General features: G+C 40.9%; 1 protein-coding gene across 4 annotated transcripts in view; it reads right to left on the bottom strand.

The window, feature by feature from the left end:
- Positions 1 to 21,301, bottom strand: part of ANK3 (ankyrin 3) — a 289,144-nt gene that overhangs the window by 180,544 nt on the left and 87,299 nt on the right. Inside the window, exon 1 of one of the 4 annotated variants that reach the window (XM_041475670.1) lies at positions 12,755 to 12,868. The exons of the other annotated variants lie outside the window; for them this stretch is intronic. Within the exon in view, the coding sequence (XP_041331604.1) occupies positions 12,755 to 12,868 (114 nt within the window). Of the gene's footprint in view, positions 1 to 12,754; positions 12,869 to 21,301 lie in introns of those variants that run through there. 4 annotated transcript variants of the gene reach the window in all.

Genomic DNA, 21,301 nt, shown 5'->3' with positions numbered 1-21,301 from the left:
TAAAATAACTGATATTAACAAAATCAACTACCACTACTAAGCACACGTGTTTATTTAAAAATGCTATTTTGAATAACTAAAACAGACAGAACTGAATGAACAGGAGGACCCAATGTATTGTAAAGTTCCAGTCAGAAACCTCCAGAAGATCTGGCAGGGATTTTTCTGGCTAGCTTTGTCCAATCTCTTCCTGCTTCCCTCCTCAAGTTTTATTTTTCTTTTTTGTGTATTTCCTCAATTTTTCCTTAAGATACTGTTAAGTTTGAATATTAATATAATCTGTGACTTTACTTTCCTTTTTGGGACATGACCTTTGCTTCTTTCTCAGACAATTCATTTGGACAACTATTTTCTAGGAAACAGGCAGGCACACAGAGCATGTCTTGCAAAAACTAGGACATGGATTTTTGACTTGTCAAGAAAATGTGAGAAAATTTTACTGCAAATGAAAAAGAAACACAAAAAGACATTAAGCTGAATTTCATTTTCACCACTAAATTTTAAGAATTAAAAATAATATATTTAGGTTAACAGACTACAATTTTAGGGAACAATTGTTATTTTGTGGGCGTACATTAATTGTTCAACACTGTACCAGAAATATCTTAAATCTGACAAGCCCCAATTAATTTGTGGTTAACTCTTTGTATGTGGACCTTGACAAAACACTATATTCCATACCCCTGTATACATTCATGCAACCAGGTAACAGATATTCTCTTTTCAAGGACTTAATCAGATGCAATTGCTTGGATGTCCTCCAAACAATTAAATTTCTCACCCTGCTATACACACCTCGAGGGTTTTTGTCATTTTGCCCACCTTGAGGCCAGCAGCTCTGCCTGGGCAGGGGGGGCTCACAGGCACCACTGCAGTCCCCCCTGCAGCCAGGCACTGAGAGCAGCAGCCCTGCAGGCAGCTCCCTGCCTGCTCACGTGCCGTACAGAGGATGCTCTCATGGAAGAGAGATGTCCCCTTGGCCATCTTGCCAGCCAAGGACTGCCCCTGCTGCCCAGAGAGCCTGCTGGCTCTGTCCTGAGAGGAGCTGCAGCCCTCCCTGAACTCAGCAGGGCTGGGAGCCCAGGCCCCAGCAGAGGATGAATTTTTGCTGACTTTGTCCTTCCTGTCTGCTTCCTTCTCTCCCAGGTTTCGTCTACTGACTTGGCATTGGGAAAACATTTTGAGTTAATAAGGAGCTCCTCAGAATGAGGAGTTCATCTTCCAGCACCTAGTTGCAGCCAAAATAAAGCCAAACTTCTGGGTCAGCTGCCTCAGTCATTCCTTCCCTCTTTGCCATTGCTGCTCCCATTTCAACATCAAGGCTCTTTCTAATCCTTTCACTCCTTTTTCCTCATCTTCCCTCAAACTGACTAGCTTCAAAAGTGCACCAGCCCTGTTTGCTCATTTGCATTTGGTAGTAAACAAGGAGAAAGGGGCAACTTTGCTGCTGGGAACAATGGGCTACAATTCTGAACAGCTTCCCTGCGGATCTTGTTTGGTCACAGCATCTCTTGGCTTTCCAACCCAAGGCAGATTGTGCATGTGGCCTTTCAAGCTGAATTTATTGCATATGTTCAATGGTTCTGCTAATTGGACCTCTGACTTGACCACAATTCAGTGAGTTTAGCTTCAAGGATAACAAGCACACAGGCCAGCAAAAAGACACATACAACATTATAAAATACACTACATTTGGCTGTTTTAGATTAAACTCATGCACTTCTAAAGCCAGGATTTGGATAACTTCACTGTATAGTGGTTGGGACACAAAAAATTCTAAAGAGCTTTACAAAATCTCTGTAAACAATATGGGTTTCTATCTGCAATTTACCTAATATGATCAGTCCTCCTAAAACAGCCTTTAATTAAAAGTTTGGTATAATATTAAAAAAATTAATCTAAAACCCAGTAAATTTATACTGAATACCAGGAACCATAATTAGAACTGTTATCATGCAAACTTCCTCTCCACCAAAACTTTTTCAGAAAGCACAAAATTCTTTAAAAATTTTATTTCTCCTCCAGAAATATGGTAAGACATCAGCAAAAAGGTTCCTGATAGCTGTGGACACAGCCAATAGGTCACACACCAGGACAGCACTCAGCAGCCCAAAGGTCATTAAAAAACTCTAAACCCTGCACAGGGTTTTGTATTTTGTGGCCATGAACCTTATGCAGGACATAGAAAAAATACATTCTATATCAAGAACAGAAAAACAACCAGGGCTTGACATTTGAAAAGAGATCCTTAAAACGCACAAGAACAAAAACATGGAGATGTTTTATGGACAAAACCCCCAGCAATTAAATAAACTGTTTAAGATCAAACTGGAAGAGTCAGTGGTGAACCCCCTATTCTTTGTTTGTTGCTTGGATGACTTGGAAGTTGGCATACTTTTCCTCTTTTATGTGGGCAGTGTGTGCTGAGTGTGCAAAACATTTATTAAGCCTTCTTTGAGCATAAACAGACAGTCTGATAGTACAAAAAAAAGGTAGAAAGATATCAGATAGGAACATCAAGAAACATACACTTTCCCATAACTGTTAAAAAGCGTTGGCTGCTCCTCAGGCTGCCCTACTTAGAAACTTTGATTGTGCACCCACTGTCATGAGACATGTTTTCCTCTCAACATCTTTTTAATCTTTTCAGGCTGGTAGAAAAACAGCAGTCTTTAGTTATCAGAATTTTGATGTTTAACAGCTTCAAAGTGGTGGTGGTTTCATATTAAATCAAGTGGCAAGAAAAACTAGGACTGCAGGTATCCAGTGCATTCACCAATTCTCCTTGAAGATGTTTTTTCTGCTTAGATGGTAAAAATGTAATAGAGGAAACCTTCGCCACCCACTTCTCAGCAATATTTCACTATGCAATGTTTTAACTTTTCAGAGTTTTGTTCTGTAGAAGCCATCCATAGCCACCCTCCAGAACATACTGTCTGCTACTGCCTGGCCAAAAAAAAAAAAAGGGCTGTTTTGAGAGAGGCCTCCTCAGCACTTCAGGAAAATGCTGCATTTACTCACTCATAGACTGAGCCTCTTTCCTGACTTGCTGCACCACGAGGTGCTTGGTGCACATCTCTCTCCTCTGGGGAGATCTATTCCCTTGGGCACGGCTCGTCCACCTGCGCTTCAGGGACTAGCCAGCAGTCTGTGAAAAATATCTGCACTCATTCTTCCTACAGTCTGAGCATGAAAACACTGGCCTCAGCACCAGAGGTTATTGCCAGATTCATACAGATCCAAAGGAGCAGGAGAACAGGTCACTGAGAGCACCCAGGCACCTCTTTCCTCAAGGGCCAATGGTACATTCAGCTCTTGGGATGGCTGCAAATGCTCACCATTAAGCCAGTGACTAATGGAAGAGAAATGATTGCAATTTCAGAGATACCCCAGTAGGGTCCAGAAACAGTGGTAATGCAATAATGGGAGAAAGAAAAAAAGCTGTGTGGGAGGAAATAAAATTATTCAACCTATGAAGGAATTTAATCAAAAGCTCTGAGTGCCTGTATTTGTAAGACATTCTGATTCACCACTGGAAAAGTGACTGTAGCTAACTACAGTCAGTGCCTCAGTTCCACCTTTGCCTTTTGTTAGTAAAATGCTCCATAATTCATGTTAGGGAGCAGAAGGACCTATCCAATGGATATTGCACAACTCTGCTTTTCTACACCTTCCCAGAGAAGGCCGGGGAGCACGTCCTCAAGTTCACCCATCTGGAGAGAACACAGGGAAGGACAACAGCCCAGCTGACTGTGAAAATCTTGTTTAACTAAAGGAAGTCAATGAAGGAGTGATTCTGCATCCTGACATTTACAATTCACCAGAAAATGAACCAATGTGTGGAACAGAAAGTGAGCTCCATAACTGTGCCTTCTAACAACGAGAAACAGGGCAGGTAAAAGCAGCATTTATTAGAGGGTACATGCAGGACAGTGTCAGATAGTTTCTATATATTATACTGCCTTTAAGGAAAGCTCTTTACAACATGCAAACAAGGCTGCTCTAACTGAAAGGTTAGATATCAGCAACCACACTGACTTGTGAATTGTTCTGAGCTTTGTGAACTAAGAATGTGATGCAGAAATCGCTGGTGATACTTTAATTTGAAGAATTTTAAAGGAAAAGAGACAAGTTTAAAAAGACCGTTAAACTTTTCACTCTAACAACTTGTTCTTTTCAAACTGTCCATTCATTTAGAACAGGATTTATAATTTCTTTTGGAATCAATGACAGCAATGGAACAGAATCACTGCAAATTACAGAAATTAATTAAAAAACATTCACACTGTCGCTATAGGACATGAAATAACACAATGTGGACACACTGCTCTTCTCATGGTAAAAAAGGCATTTTTAATTTCTGACTCCAACATTTATAGATTTCCAAAAGTGACAGTAGATTGGAGGGTGACAGTGCCACCTCTCCAATGACACTGGACAAACCAACATCTATAAAATTTCTCTTCCTCCATAAAAGAATGCAAAACAAGAAGTTATTTACAAAAAGAGTGTGAGAAAGTTTGTTACAAGAATGTAAAATTCAGAAGGCTTAGAAAAACTTTAAAAAATCAGGGCAACAACACACAGCCACAGCACTTCTGAAAACACTGTTAACAACTTCGTGGACAGCTTCTCCCTAAGGACCCAGCCTGGCCAACAGCTCTGGCACTGGGCTGAGCCAGGCTTTCCTGGAGCCACTGCAAAGGGAACACACTTCCCTCTGGAACAAAACCCCTTGCAGCACCCATGCCACCTCTCCCAGGGTAAGTGGTCCCTAACAGAGCAGGAGGCTCCCTGTGGGAAGCAGGGACACTCTGGAGATGCCCAGCTCAGGGCTCTGGATGCACTGGTGCAAAACACTCAGCTGGGGAGTCCCAAGCAAGGCCATGACCCCCAGCTCCCCCCCTGCTCACACAAACCCATGCCATATGTGCATTAAAGGTGTTTTGCTGTGTGTAAATCCTGCTCTTGTAGAGGGCAGCAGGATTGGTGCTCAGGCTGAGGAGGGCACAAGGATGCCACACAAGCAGCTGTGTGCCAGAGCACCATCCCAGCTTGACAGGCCACATCATCGTAAGTGCTGGGGTGTTTGTGTTACACCCTGTGTTTCTCCTCACCATTAGGGAAACGCACAAATCCTTGGATTTGTGTCAGTTACCAGCTGCCCACAGTCCACCAGAGTTCAAGGATCTGCTTTGAAAACACGATAATGCAAGAACAGCCTCTTCAGCAGCTCCAGGAAATCCTTTCCTGGCACTCACAATTCAACTACCTGTCTCCTCCTCTGACTCTCCTCCCTTTCTCCAGCAGAGCCTGGGTACTTAAGAGCATCTTAGTTCAAGAGGCAGCGGCTTGGAGGGTTAAGGACAGGCCTGCAGCTCAGAGCTGAGCTGACAGGATTTCACAGAAAAACCATACATACTTCACTGCTTTCAAAATACAAACAACTGACATATTACACCTTTATCTCATCTATGCATTTGTACTTCCAGGGGTATTACAAACGAATGTGGAATACATGAATGTAATTCACAGAATCAAAGAATAGCTTGGGTTGGAAATATTATAAATATCACCCAGTTTTAACCTCCCTGACATGGGCCGGGACACCTTCCACTAGAGCTGGTGTCTCCTTCTGCAGAAGGGAAGCAAGTGACAAGGTCACAGAGGGGTTTCTCTTTGTATTTTAAGTTATGAATTTAACGGGTGAAGCACCAAGCACAGCTGGGAGCCTGGCTGGCTCCTGGTAGAGCTGGGGTGACCAGAGGCATCAGGCTTCATGCCACTGGTGGAGATGCTGCTGAGGCAGCTCCAGCAGGCTCTGTGAAATGTCACATAGCACCCATGAATTAAATGGAGATCTTGTGTCTGGGTGCCCTGCCAGGATGGGGCTGTGGATTCTTGTTAAGGTACAGACCTTCATTTCCTGCTTGCACTCATCAGTGTGCTATCACAGGACATGGATACACCACTTTTACTAAGATGCAACTTCTTCCATAAAACCCCATTGATTTCAATTGGATTAATATGGACCAGGGTAACAGAAACATAAGTGAACCCTTCTATCTTGTGCTTTTCTCTCTAATTCTAAAGGATTTTTCAGTGAAAAAATAAGAGATGCTGAAATGACTTCTCAAACTGAGATTTAAGATTGATAAATAAACTGTGATAGCACAGCATTTGGCTGCCCAATAAGGTGAAATCCAAAACTGTGAATAGAACACTGCTGAACAAAAAATATTGGGTAAAATACATACTTCAGGTTTTTAAAACAAAATCATATGAAGTTGTCTAAAGTTTTCAGATGAAGGCAGCTATGAAGTAGATCATGTCCTGTGTCTTTCTGCAACTAAAAAATCAAAACAAAGTTTTAGTTCTGGTTCACAATACAAAGGCAACTGTTTGTGTAAATCTCAGTGCAATAAATATTTTACGTGACAAACTCGTATTACTAAATTGTCAGAGCTTTCCGCTTATTGGCAAAATTATGATTTATAAAAAAATAAAACACATCCCAGAGTGAATTTTCTTTTCAATTAACAAGACGATCTTCTTATTTCAATCTAATTCTCCTTTCCACATTAGTCTTCCTTGAATAAATACTAAAGAAATATCATGCTGAATTTCACTTCCAAGTTACCACACAGTGATCTCTGTAATAAATAAAAGGAGAAGCTGATCTCTTCTGTGGTGGTCAGTAATTATCCACCCTGTAGAGCACTGGCTAACCAAGCAGAACTCCACAAAAATACAACACCAGGCAACAGACACAAGAAAAAGATTCCTTTTTTAAGTGTTATATGAACCCAAAAACCCACCAGAGATTCCAGAGCCTGATATGCAGAATGCCCAAAGCTGAAGCTGCAAGGCTGGAGAATACTCAATACTTGAAAAGGAGGGCATTCCTTTAGCTTGCCTCACACACACTGATTTATCCTCAGAAGGCACCTAGAGGTTTGGCTTTAAAATACAGGGGTACTGCCAGGGCTGGGTAGCTGGAGTGAGGAACAACGTGGGGCAGCTGTGCCACCTTTGTTGAGCTCATCACCTGAAGTGATGGGCGACTCCAGCATGTTCCAGTCCGACAGGAAGGGATCATTTTCCAGAGTGCTGAAAGGCCTCCAGAGGTTTCCATCTGGACAGGAGCACTGGGGCCCATCAAAGCCTGGAAACCTCATCCTCTGCCCTCTGTGCTAGTCCCACTCCTCAGCCACAAAATCCCTGATACGACTCTAACAGTGGCCTGCGCAAACTTCTGAACAGCAGCAAATCCAGCCTTTTATTGTCTGAACTCCAGGCAAATCTCTGTGAGAATACATCAGCCTTTGTCTGAGAAGCAATTTTTCTTTTTAGTACAATTTACAACTCACGCTTTATTTTTTCTCTGTTTCTTTCCTCTGTCCACGTATGTTCCATCCCATCCACCAACAGCCTAGTTCTCAACCCACCTCCTTCCCCCTGCTCCCTGTTCCAGTCAAACTAGGTCTGAATGAGTCTAACACTCAATTTTAGCAGGTGCTCAGTCAGTTCCACTAGCTGACAAGTATTTTGGCTCACAGTAACAAATATTTAGTGAATGCCCAAAGGGAATAGCATCAAAGTATGCATCATTTATCCTGAAGCCATCACTTCAGGCAAGTTAAGAGCTTGAAATTAGCAGAGTTTTGACTTTTGGCACAGGGTTGAATATTCATACACTCATAATCATATAAGATTTTTTTTCCTTCTTAAATCACTGTTCACTAACCATCTTTGAACTTACTTTTGCTTTCAACAGCATCCCATTTTCCCCTTCCCTCAACTGTCAATTAAAAAAAAAAGAAAACCAACAAAACACAAAGCCCACCAAAAAACCAACCCAGCCTGGGTGGAAAAGCCAGAAGGATAAAAGACTCTGTGTTAACACCAGCCAGGCAGTAGCAGCAGTATTGATTTACACTGCCTGAGAGTCCAGCTGTAAATCCAGTCATGGAGCCACCTCCCTCTAACAGTGAGGCTGCCCACGGTTGGTCCTCCCTCCTCTTGCCCATCCCCTCCCACCACAAGCTGGAAGCATTTGGCACAACACAGGTTTTAACCCAAACTGACACTTGCACAGTGACTAATGGGCATCCCTTGTGACAGCACAACCCCGAGGCATCAGGAAGGTGAAAAGGAAAAGGTAAATGTTCTAAACCCCACTAAATAAAAACGTAACAGCGCAAAATTTTTTTCTGGGTTCATAAACAACGAAGTAACGCTGAGCAGTGCCCACTTCAAATGATGCTGTAGTGCTCCCCACACAATACAATGGAATAGTTTCATTCCTTTTGGGGTCATCTTCAAAGAAGGAATTGTTTTTCCAGCTGAATAGAAACACTCTCTCACCACCAAGCTCCACGCTGGTAAGAACTCAGCATTGTTAGCAGATATCCCATCCACCAGTGCCCCATAACATCTATCAGAAATACCTTTCTATTCCATTTGATTTGCCTCTGACAGAGCATCATGTCCAAAATCAAGGATATGACTGAAATTTTACTTACAAAATAAACTGACTGACTTTACTTACAAAAGATCACTGACTTATCAATTTTTCTTTCAGACCCTTAATCTACACAATCTTTTGCCTTACCATAGGTCATGTTCCCAGATGTCAGAGCAACGTCTGCCTGGTTTGTGCTTTAACACAAATGACAGAAAGCACAATCACTTGTACTCAACATGTCTAGATTTTACAACATTCAAGTCCAACTGTTCAGAAGCCGTGAAACAGACCTCTGATCAAGATTTGTTAAAAACAATGAAAATACATGTCATAAAAAAAGAATGGGGATTTTTAGTTATTATCTGAGTTTAAAGCTTTTCCTGGTAACTGGTAGATTTATTTGCACACGAAAATTGCCATTTGCACTAAAACCTTCACACAGGTGAGGTCTGTAAAACATTTGAGAGCCCCGGGAGTGCTGAGGGGAAAGGAAAAAGTGGGAGGATGTGATGATGGCCTCCTGAGGTCCTGCTGCCCTGGGAGGTGTTCCCAGCTCTGCAAGGCTGGGCAGCCCAAGGCATCTCTCACAGGCCCTTGGGGCTGGCAGCAGAGCCCAGCCCAGAAGATGCACAAGCTCCTCAAAGCAGCTGCAACACCTACAGCTGGTCGTTCCTGACACAGCATTTCCATTTACTTCCATTAGGAAACTGCAAGGCGATTTTTGCAGCATACCTGGGAGTTTAGTAAAACCTTCAAACACCATGAGCCTTATGAGGAAATGAGCAGGATTTGTGACACTGACGTGGATTGTTTTCCCTGCTGCCCACAAGTTTGCAGCAGCAGAGGCCGTGACAGCAACAGCCTTTAACATCTCAGGGACAGCAGCAGCCAGGCTTTGCATTATGATCAAATTATTCTGTGTTCCCAAAGAACACAAGAGCTCCTGAGCACTACACATAAATGGAAATCACTTCAGTCCTACTAAATATTGTATAAAACATAAATCATTGACTGTGTGCCAAGACCTGTCCTTCTCTTCTGATATGTACCGAACAGAGAACACAAAAAACCCTTCAGATGTTTCACCTTTATTTTAGGAAAGGCACTGACTAAGCAACCAATTTCTATCCAGACATTATTATAGGATAAACAATTTCTAGTTTTCACAAACAAAACTACATATGACAGAGCTGCACTGGCTAGTATCAAGCAAGCTATCCTATCAATCATTTATTTCTAAGAGAGGTTTGGCTTGTTCTGAGATACCATTAAAGGCTCAGGTCTGCCCTTGGATGTACTCAAACTATTTTCAGTGTAGGACACTGCACAACCATCCAGAGGCAGAACTGTGTGAAGCTGTAATATGAACTCGAACAGAATAAATGGGAAACCTGTATAATGCAGATCCTTCACTTAGCTGGCCCTATCCCTTTCTCTTGCCTGAGTTAAGCCAGGTAAGCTCTGAACCTTTCAGAACCTTCAGCAAAGGCCTGGAATGTCCTGAATGCCAGCAAACAGAAGAAGTGTGGTGGGGCCGCAGGGCACAGAAGCACAACCTCTCCACAGAGCTAAGAGGGGCAATTTGAAAATTTCACCTTGAAATCAAATGGGATGGGACAAAACACGGGTTGTTGTTCTGTGTGTGTTTTTAAAAAGGTCATTTCTCTCATACAAGTCTTGAAGCAAGCCTTCACAGGAACGTTACTGCACTGTAAATTGCTTAACCAGTCAAAAGCAGTGAAATATTCCCCTCAGACTGCCATCCTCCAACTAAACAGGAACATAAATCAGCATGACTGTTGCTAGTATCACACCAGACTGAGACACTGGCTGATCCCACCAGCCTTACTTTCTAACCATTGGTTGCCTTGGGCTCTTTACTGTATAAATTATCCAGAATCATTAGCATTCTCTGTTCTTCCAAAGTGATTGGAAGACTCTAAAGGATATTTCTGCATGCTGCTTAAGCAAAGGGTAAGCTTTGTGCAATATCATGTGATCAACAAAAAAATCCCCGAGTACTGCCTGCTTGTGGGTGGTGCAGAGGAACAAGAAGTGACTCACTACTCATAGTGGAAAATTTGGGGGGAAAATGTTTTAAATAGTCAGGAAAGCACAAAATGGCAAACCAAATTATTGGACTTCCTACGCCCTATGTACTGGGTAATAAAACCATGTCTTTGATATGAGAATGTATGAGAGGTAAGGGAAGCAATTGCTGGGTTTTGTTCCATTCTCCTGCTAGAGAGGGCCTCTACCTGTCCTGAATCTGCAGAGTCCTAAGGAAACTCAGAAAGAAACTGGAATAAGCTACCAAATTCCAAAAGGTGGGGAGGAGAACAAAAAAAAAAAAAAAAAACACCCCAAAATATTTGGTGCAGCAAAAGCTCTCTGTTTTCTCTTATTCTTAAGATGCAGAAATAAAACACTAAGAGAAATCCATATATTTGAGGTTAATAGGCAGATATTTATCCATGTGCCACTCTGGTTGCTGAGAGATCTCCTCTCTACAGCAGTGTTGTATAAACAATAAAGCATTTTTGTCCACAAAGCAATTGTCTCACCTCACTGAATCAAGAGCCTCTCACTGCCATATCCCTTCTATATTGTTCTAATTCTGAGCTGTGAGGAAGCTCCCTTACACAAAGACAGTGCATGGATCTGGTTGGGCATGCTATTGTTAAACTTGAGCACATCAAGAACAACGTGGGCTTCCTGCAGCACGAGTAGATTCAGCTGAGAGACTATACATTTTAGCTCACAAGCCATAGGTAAATATGGGCTGAGGGGACAGCTCCTACAATTAATTCCTTACTGCTACAGTCATTTTCAGATGGGGGGAAACCCACCCTGACAGCAACATTACACACCTGCACATAACCTAAACAGCAGCCAAGAAAAATATTACTACTTCAGGCTGCTTTCAAACAGCAGCACCTCAAAATTCACCTCAAAGACAGAAACTTATCTTCATACTGTCCTTTATCCTGGAAGATGATTCAGAAGACCTATACACTGACATAGAAAAAATGCCTACAGTGTAGCTGGCTGCAGCAAATGTACTGCAGCACATTGAGAGTCTCCTAACGTGCTCGCTAGAACAGAAGGCAGTGGGTTTCTCGGTGCTTTTCATTAGCTATAGTACTGCCAGGGCAGAGGAGAAAGAGAAAAGGGCAGGGAAACGCTGACTCTCGCCCAAGCAAAAGATGCACATATGTTAGAGGAAATCTACATGTCATTTAGGAAGCACATGCACAGCTTCTCTGAGCATATGAAGATTATCCAATCTCCCCCTCAGGGGGATTTCACAAAGGCACACGGAAAAACTACATGCCCAGGTCTCTCTAAAGGCAACTGGCTCCTTGATATGTTCTTGAAAAAATTATCATGAAATACAGCCAAAGACAAGAAATTGTGGCAGGGCCTTATTTCTATGGAGCAGAGTACAAGGTGTCATTTATAAGGACACATCCTCAGAGCTGCCAAAGTAGCTGGCCTCTTTATCTGTCATTATGCCACAAACCATAACTATTTTGCTTTATACCTTAGAGAGAAACAGTAAGCCTGGAATCACACAGAGGCTCCTGACCTGAACAATGAGCAATGCAGTGCCTACTGAATTTTACAGATCCTAGTTTGCTGAAGGGTTTTCTGCAGCTAAGACAAATCTACAGCAGAGAAAAACCAGGCTCTGTAATCTCGGCCATGTATTTTCCTAACAAAAGAAAGTTGCTAGTAACAGACTGTTACAGCTCAATTCTGTTAAACAGCTCACCGGTAAGAAAAAGAGAGAGAAACACTGAAACACCTTATTTCTATAGCATTATCCCAAAAATGGATGTTTCAGAAGCCAAACATGTGACACAGTCCCAACACAAAGAAAAAAAAATCTGCCTCTACACACATCCCTTTTAAGTAACCTGCATGTAAGACTAAACTATTATGCTATGCTTTGCTATTAAACCTGTGAGAAAGCTCAGCATTAAACCCCACATGATGGTTACAAACTATTTCCAACTCACAGACAGTTTGCATATCACAGTAACATAAGTGGGAAATGAATGCACACCTTCTGCATCATCACTGCAATCAACTAATATCCAATTAAACATTCAATTGCTTTGCAAACCCCACAGCCGTGGTTACAAATGATATTTTACAATGTTAACAAATTACTCCAACAGCTACCAAGTTACAGGCAAGAACAAGCTTTTAGTACTTCAATTGCAAGGTAAGAAAATTAAAACAAAAGAATCCCTGTTCAGAATTTGGCAGAGAACTAGATACCTTTTTCTTCCGATCCCGGGATCTTTTCCTGTGTTTTCTTTTTTTCTCAGTTTCTTCCTCAGCATTTATTTCTAAATCCCTGTTTTTCTTTAACTGTGATGCTGCGTGAGCCATAATGCATTAAAAATCCTTTACAACAATGCTCCCTTGTAAAAGGTGATTTCCTCGGGCACCTTTAGCCAGCCCTTACAGCAAACGTTCCAGTGATTGGAAGGAGATCTGTGACCAGAGCCAGGAACACATTCAGGATTCAGAGATCTCGCAGGAGCTTGCAGTCACTACAAAAACACATAGTTGCAGATTTCTTCCTATACCTTTCTGCACCTGAGCCGTTGTAAGGCAGTGCAGCCATCGTAATGCATTTAACGTAATGAAAAAGACAGCTGGGACAGAGAAAGCTGTATTATGGCTGTATCCCCTGCCACCAGCTGGAAGTGTCTAAGTGACTCCACTGAAGGGGGAATGCTGGAAAGGAGCGCTTTCTATTAAAAAAATTCCAGAACAATAACATATGCTGCATTGTTTTTTCTTCACTGATCCTCGAGCACGTTTTTAAAACCTACTAAAAAAATGCAGCGTTAGCGCTGTACGTCTCTCAGCTAGTTTTGTGTAGTAAGCCATTTAACCTATAATGAAATGGAGCAGCTCCTACTTTAGGTTAACTGCTGATGGTGACAAAAAAAAAAATAAAATAAAAATTTCTTTTTACCATGGAGACTCTGACTGCATTATGTAGAAAACAATGCATGCATTGCCATATCTTAACAGTGTGTCCTTTATACCGATTTTTCAATTCCAATACATTTTGTGAGAGAGGATTACAGAAAGCCCTGTTGTATTTTTCCCTTTTTTTTTTTTTTCTTTTTAAACATACTTATTACAACACATCATACAGAGAGAAAGATGCAATCACACTGGTGTGTGAAACAGGCATTTAATTCATGGGAGATTTTCTGGCACGGTTCATTTACGTGGTCAGAAAGGGAAATCGGCATTATTTCCATGTAGTTGGAAATGTACTTTTAGGCTTTTATGTCAAGGCTTGCTTCAATCATCTTACTATTTTTGCCACCTGAGTCCTCAATGACTGCAGCTTTTGAATATTCATTAGGGGAGGTAAAATAGCAGCAGTATTAAGGCCTGCAGGAGGATCTTTTACTAGGATGAACACAGAGCAAGCATCTAGTAAATAAGGAACCATATTTTTTCTGCACAAATATGAACAATCAGCAGCTTGCCTCAAGACTGCTGTTTTTAACCTTTCCCAGTATTCCTAGCAGCATGCTTCACTGTAATGAAGGTTAGTGTTTTAAGGGAGTCTGATTTCTTTCAGATAAAACCCAAAAGTCTCTCCAAGCAAAACCAGTGTATTTTACACAGTACTAGCATTTCTTTCCAGAAAGAAAAAAACCAGAATCTGTTGTAAAATTAAGTTAAATTTAGATTTGAAGTGCAATTAGCCAAATCAGGCTGAATCTTCTCAGGGCAACATAAAATCCAGAGATGTCTCACAGATTTGTAAATATTCTTCCCCTGAACTTGAAAGGCATTTTTTGAATTCTGGTTGCTGAGGCCCAGCAAGCATCATGCTTTAGTTTTCACATAACATGGCTAAAAGAAAAATAATATTTTAAGTCTCCAAAACAGAAACTACTTTGAACACATCCTATGTTGGCCAAAGGGCAGCACACAGTGCACTGTTTGTCTCCTGTTCACAAGCTAAAAAATCAGGTTTAAAAAGTTGTTTATTTTGGAGTGATTTTTAAGAAATGCTCAAGGATGGAGGCCACAGTTGTGTGACCTTAGGGATTTTTCTTGCTGGTGCAGTAAAACCAGGGTTTCTGTGTGCATGCAAAGCTCCTGTACCGACACACCACCATGTGACTCTCCACACTCCCCCTCCACGACTGAGAGACTTCTGAAGCCTCGTGGAATGCTGCCTTTGGAAAGCTGTGGGAAGAGGAATGCTGCACTTGGGCAATGCCTAGATGTGAACCAGAAGCAGTCAACTCCCACTTCTCTATGTTCTATAGAGACCTGAATAAACACATTTCTAAAGATGCAAAGATAATGTCCCAAGGATGCCCAGAGCATCAGGGCACCACTGCAAGCTGTCAAAGGCCAGGCTCAGGCAGGCACCTGGATTTTGGCCCTGCTCTTCAAGGAAGCCCAGGGCAGCAGTGAGGAGACTGCTCTAGCACAGGAGCTCTACCAAAGAGAGGAGCTGGCCAGGCTGCTGGTTCATGGGGGCTGAAGAAGGTACCTCAAGTTTTGGTGGGAAATGGAAGACTGCATTGTGCCTATCAAAAAGAAAAAAAATAAAAAGGCAAAAAAAAAGGCACCCAAAGCTTTACTTTCTAGCCTGTAAGATGCCTGCATGACCTTGGCAGTTATCCTCTTGGAAGTTCAGATCTTTGTAAAATAAAGTAGACATTAGTTCCCCTGTCTGACAGAACGCAGTTATTAGCATGGAAGTGCTTAAAAAATACAGCAGAACCAGAACTGAAAGTGGATTCAACAAAATTCAATGGAGTTGGATCCCTCTTATTCCCAGCATATTTCCATCTGGATTTGAAAGACTCATGAGTCTTTGCCTTAGGAAACCAACTTTTATTTGAGCCACAACTGAAGTGAATGCTGCTGTCATTCACCACTTGCTGGCTAATCCTGTGACGTCCTATAAGCCTTTTAACCATACAAGCCTGTAATTTATGCCTAAATAACCTCATTAAATGAAAATACAAATAATGCATTATCAAGTGTTAGGTGTTTAAAATACTTGAAGCATACTTTTTAAAATGCTGGCACAGAGAATAACAGGCACATATCCTGCTTAAACACCCAAGTGCCACCCTATGCACAGGTTGTATTCTATGCAGGTAGAAAGCAGCCTAAGCTTTTATTAATGAGAAAAAATGCTAAGAAATGAGGATAATAAGTAAACTCACCCAATCCCTTGAGATATGCATAAATTGGAGGATTTTATCTGTCAGCCAAGCCTGCTTCATCCCAAGGATCTTTTCAGCTAATTAATCAATTGGACACAACATGCAGATGTTTTTATTATGTGGATTACAATCCCTGCTTGAACTACAGAGTTCAAACTCCTCCAGAATTAGATTTCAGAGAGAGAAAAATGCCTTTTCAAGCTATGGTTTTGAGAAGTTATCTTTTAGCTATGATTAAAAAAAAAAAAATCAACATAAGAAAAGAAAGATCCCTTACAGCTTGTAGGCTGGGACAGCCTCCAACAGAAAAGAGGTTACAAGAAAAGTGTGAGTAAAAGATTCAGATTCCTGTGGAAAAGCAACTCTAAGTGTATAACTCCTGCTTCTGGGGAAATGGTGAAGTGGCACCATTCACTGGAAGGTGATAGGGCACTGCCAGATGAAAGCTGGGTGAAGTGTGAAGGTTTTCATGCCAGATGTGTCATAACTCACTTCAAGGGAATTGGGTACTGAAAATCTTCATTAAGTGCTTCTTTTCAGACTTCAGTAAAATAATTAAGCTATTTGGTTTCACCCTTAATTACAAAGTTAATGAAATGCCAATGAGTGTTTCAGCACAATCCATAGGGTCCTGATAAAGAGTGATAAACTGTATCTTACTTGAACAATGGGAAATTTACACTTTCCGTTAGCACAAGGATAATGTCTACTTAGCTTCATCTACTCACAAAGTCACAATAATAATGTCAGGAAGTGATTTTATCAACTTGAAAGTGTGTCATTTGGTTTAGGTTAAGATGCTAGTCCCACTAGCATTCAAGAGACTGCAAAACAGCATTAACATTGAGATGGATTTGGAAAAAAACCACAAAAAGTTATAGGAGGAAAAGGTGTTCACAATATAATTATTTATGTTAATTCATCAATTGGTCAGCAGCTTCTAGAGCAAAGATAGCACTGTCACTTTTGCAGTTTTTTTTTTTCAACAAATTATACAGCACTAGGGGGAAAAAAAAATACACTCATGAAAATATTAGCTTACTAAGAAAATGCCAAAAAATAGATTTATTAAAATCGGAGGTGTTTTAGGTAAGATGGAACACCACAGAAACACTCACCACTTACTCAGATCACTATGGATCCAAAAAGGCTTCTAACCATACACAGTGCTACAAGGTCACTCTTACAACTTTTACTGGTAAACAAAACATGTTACATTTTTCCAAAGATGAAAAGACCATTATTGGTAGACTAGAAATAACAGAGCAAAGGAAAGGAAAACACATGAAGAGAAGGAAAGCCCATTCTTATTAGGCTACTCTTATAGTCTTAATTTCTGAGTTTTCTGGTACAGAACAAATGCCACTATTGCCCTGCTTTGGATTATGTTGAGTAAAGCAATGGAAATGAGAAGGGGAAAAAAAAAAGAAGAACAAGACTTACTAGAAAAAAAAATCATGGAAATAACATCTGGGGAGAAGACTATGCAGAAGAAATTTTAAAAAAAAAGTTTAAATGGGTTAATCATAAAAAAAAAAAAAATTCTCATGAGTCTTTTAAGATTCATCGGCTCATTAGTTAGACTAGCAGGCCTTGTGTCTCAAAATCAAACAAACAAAACCAAACAAGACTAAAAGCTTATTTAGCATCTAGTTATACTTTTTAGCTCCTCTTCACTATTTGATGTCCAGGGTAGGATGGACCCGTCTCCAAACATGCAGAAGATGAAGGTCACTAAGTAGCAAATGAATGGAAAATAAAAAAGGTTAAGGCTTGTTTGTCTCTCCTGTGTTGTTGCATTGGGTTTCTCCCACCACCTGCTTCTTCTAGCAGAATTCTGTTTTGGCAGTAACAATCCCAAAGAAACTGGGGAAACATGACAGTCAGGAAGGGATGTATGCACTACACTAAAAAGCAGGAAAATACTTAAATTGCATTTTGTACACCACTTTTACATTGCTAAAATTTGGAATGGTACTGAATTAAGTTCTGTTTCTTATTTGACTTCTTTATGGCACAAGAGCTTAAAAATGCTTTGGAAATGACACAAGTTCAGGGATGCAGTGATAAAGGCCAGAGGCTTAGTACTTCTTAAATGACCCTTCTTAAATTTCCTACTGGAAATTTAAGTAGAAATGATAATAATTGGAAAAACAAAACCAAGCAAACAAACAAAAACCCACTCTCAAACAAACCACCACAACAAAAACCAAAACTAATCCAAAACACCCACACAGAAAACAATAATGAAATATGCTTTTCACTAAGCCCTCCCCAGACACATCACCTGCCCTCTGAGCTGAAACAAGATCAAAGCAGCAGCCACTTTTAAGCTCTTAGAATGAAGTGCAAAATTACTATTTCTCTGTGCAAGGATGACACATTTTGGCATAACTGATGAAATTACACCTCCTGTGGTCCAGCTTACTCAGAGTATGAGGATGGCTGACACGTTTGTGAATTTTAACTTCAGGCTGGAGGCATGACTTTTAAAGAAAACTGCTACAGGTTCTTGTTTGCCCTGGAGACTTGCACGGTAAATCCGTACAGTTCAAAAGCTGACTCAAGGCTCACTCAGCCCATGGGTTCAGGGGCAGGGGAAATGGGAAAATAAAACTTCAGCTGTCCACACAAGCATGGTAAATCCTCCTGCAAACAAACTGGGAGAGGGAAGCAATGTGCTCGTGCACCAGCAGAGGAGAAAGGACTTCACAAGACTGAAGAGCACCCAGGATTGGAGATCACCCATCCTGACTTTCAAAACGGGGGGATTTTGTTTGAGACCTACATAGAGAAAGGGAGCTCACAGTGACAAATTAATATTAACTCTTCTGAGAAGATGGTGTAAAGAGTTTCATCTCTGACTCATGACCAACTAAGGAAAAGGTACTGATGTATCTTATTTATAGAGGCACACTAATTGCAAGATAGATTTTGTGGGAGTTTGTGGATGGAAGTGCCGAGCAGGCCAGGAAATTTATCCAATGCAAGAAACACTGGTAAGAATTTTATACTTATATATAACCTCTAAATGGTTGCAGAGCTAACACACCAACAACTTTCTTCCCATTCGTCCTCTGCCAAGAATAATATTGCTAAAACCCTATATTTATTGGGAGCCACTGCAAGTTCAAGAAGCATGCACTTTTAAAAAATCATTTCTCTACCTTTTTCCCCTGCAATTCAAACACCATACTACAGTCTGGACTGAAACCCTCATGTAGAATGTCAGTGTCTTAGGGATGCTGACAAAGATCACTAGGAAATGGCATTAAACTGGTTTCACACATCTTAAGGGATAGGACTTATATCCCAAACTGACACTAGATCACAGTGACATAGTTTTCAACCCTCACTTGGAACTACTCAATGGTGTTCTGAAACTGTATATTCAGAATATTAACCTCCTACTTTGATCATTTCTCTCTGCCTAGTTCACCGTGATCTCCTTGCTACTGCTAACTGCAGTAGGGTGACCAGGAGGTCAGCAGAATGGTGCTGCAGGGCACCAAACTGAGTTTTGATCTGGGAATTTTGTTAGATGTGTCTGCAAATGATACCAATATAGACAGGAAAAGCTACCCCTGTATATACAGGAATAAGTGCAAAAGCAGGCTTGGTATCAGTTTTGCACTCCCACATGCAGAACTTGAACGCTGTCTGTGATACGATAGGAGGATCAGTCCCATCCTGGTGAGCTTCAAAAAAAGAAACACAAAATGCCATTCATCAGGATTTTATGATTCAGCTACAAATTTCACCCTGAGTGGTCAATTAATCACTGCTGCATCTGTTCAGTTCTGCTCCAACACATGAAAGCAATCTGCTCACACATCCAGTGAACGCTGAGCCCGAGCTGGGGGTTCCTCCAATACCAGGAGAGCAGGTATCAAGGAGGTGGCTCTCACAAGCTCCTCTGCCAGGTCATCCAGTCCCCAAACAGACACAAGATGAGTTATTCCCTGCTCATCTCAGATGGAAAACTCCCTGTCTCAGAGTGCTTTAAAAATAACCCAAAACAGCAGCAGAAAATGTCTTTGTGGTATTTCAAGTTTCTCGGCATCAAGTCCCCCCACCTGCTGTCTCTTTTTTGGAGCAGTAGCAGTCTCATAATAATAAAAGCCACACAAAAACCTTTTATTAAAAACCACTGCAGAACCTGCAAAAGGTGCCAGGAAGTGAATGTGCTTCAGCAAAGGAAGCTACCAAACAGAATGGGATGGCATCAGTCACAAATAGATGCAACACCTTGGCCTGTAGTTAGTAGATGATTCTCCAGTACTCTTTAATTAATATTCTTTGCTTTCTGTTATGTTTGAGTCAGAAATATATACTTTAGGCTAAAAAGGCATTTTGACCAAGTGAGCCTTTCCATAAATGACTGCACAATGTGTATCCAGGGTAGGGGCCTCTCTGCTTTAGCAAGATACTGCGATGATGAAAATATCATTTAACCTTCCCTACCACAACACAGCCCCAAAAGGAAAAGTACTTTTAACTCTGGACAAAGGCAGCACTTTACCACCTTCTGAAATGGGTTATTCCCCCCACCCACTGCCAACAGTAGGGAATGCACTCAGTGACCCAGTGCGTGCCCGCATATTTTTTCCTGTTGTCAAGCTCTGCACATTATGAGCAGTTTACTTGTTTTATTTTGAAATAAAAAGTTGCTGAGCAAGTGTAACAAAGGAGCCATCTGCAAAGGTCACAAGAAAGGCTCTTTGAAGTCACCAGCATTTCCCAGTTGCCCCAAGACTTCCAGCTGTATAACTCTTTTTGTTGATCTTCTGTGGTACAAAAATGTAGAAATTATAAAAAAAGGAAGAAAAAAGGCTCTTTGGCTTATTCGTAGGGTAGGTGATTTTTTTTTTCCTTTTAAATTTCCCTGAACTACTTGAATACACAAAAAATCTACTTGTAACATGCAGTATTCCTAAGACAAGCAAAACAGGTACATGTGAGCTGCAGTTTCTCCCTGATCAATGCCAGATTTTGTGCTGGACCAAGGCTCCCTCAGCAAGTACACAGGACATATTTATTCACTCTGACTTTCCTTGCAGACTTTCCACTTTAGCCAAACTAAGTGCAGAATTTTCAATGAAGACACCAGTCCCTGCCCAGTATACACAAAATCTCTTAACCTTTAAGGAAACATTTGAAATGAAAATATAAATGCAAAAAGGAAACCTCCAACCCACTCCAGCATAAGAAACTCATTTAATTAGATTCTTTAATTATTCATTATTCCTTTTCCTATGTTGAAATGACCATCTTTGCCTCATTCCCAAAGGATTGCCTCCATAATTAAGTCATGGAATCATTAAAATCTCAACATGCTGCCCAAGTGAGATTTCAGTGCTTTAAGTGTTCTGCACGCTCCATGCAGCAGTAAGTTGACTTTTATAGGGGAAAAAAAAATGCAAAAAAGCATAATCATTAGCAATCAGTAACAAGAGGCAGAAAGGTATCAAATGCATGTTTTTCAGGTGACATTTTTCTCACTTCTCTTAAGTAAATTCATATACCAGTCATAAAATCCACAAGGTTATGCTTGAAGCACTTGTATGTGGAAAATTCTCAGTTTCTTTAAAATAACGAC

The sequence above is a fragment of the Pyrgilauda ruficollis genome, unplaced genomic scaffold (genome assembly GCF_017590135.1).
Source record: "Pyrgilauda ruficollis isolate IOZ18807 unplaced genomic scaffold, ASM1759013v1 scaffold11, whole genome shotgun sequence".
Taxonomy (NCBI): Eukaryota; Metazoa; Chordata; class Aves; order Passeriformes; family Passeridae; genus Pyrgilauda; species Pyrgilauda ruficollis.
This window is presented reverse-complemented; position numbering and strand designations above follow the sequence as displayed.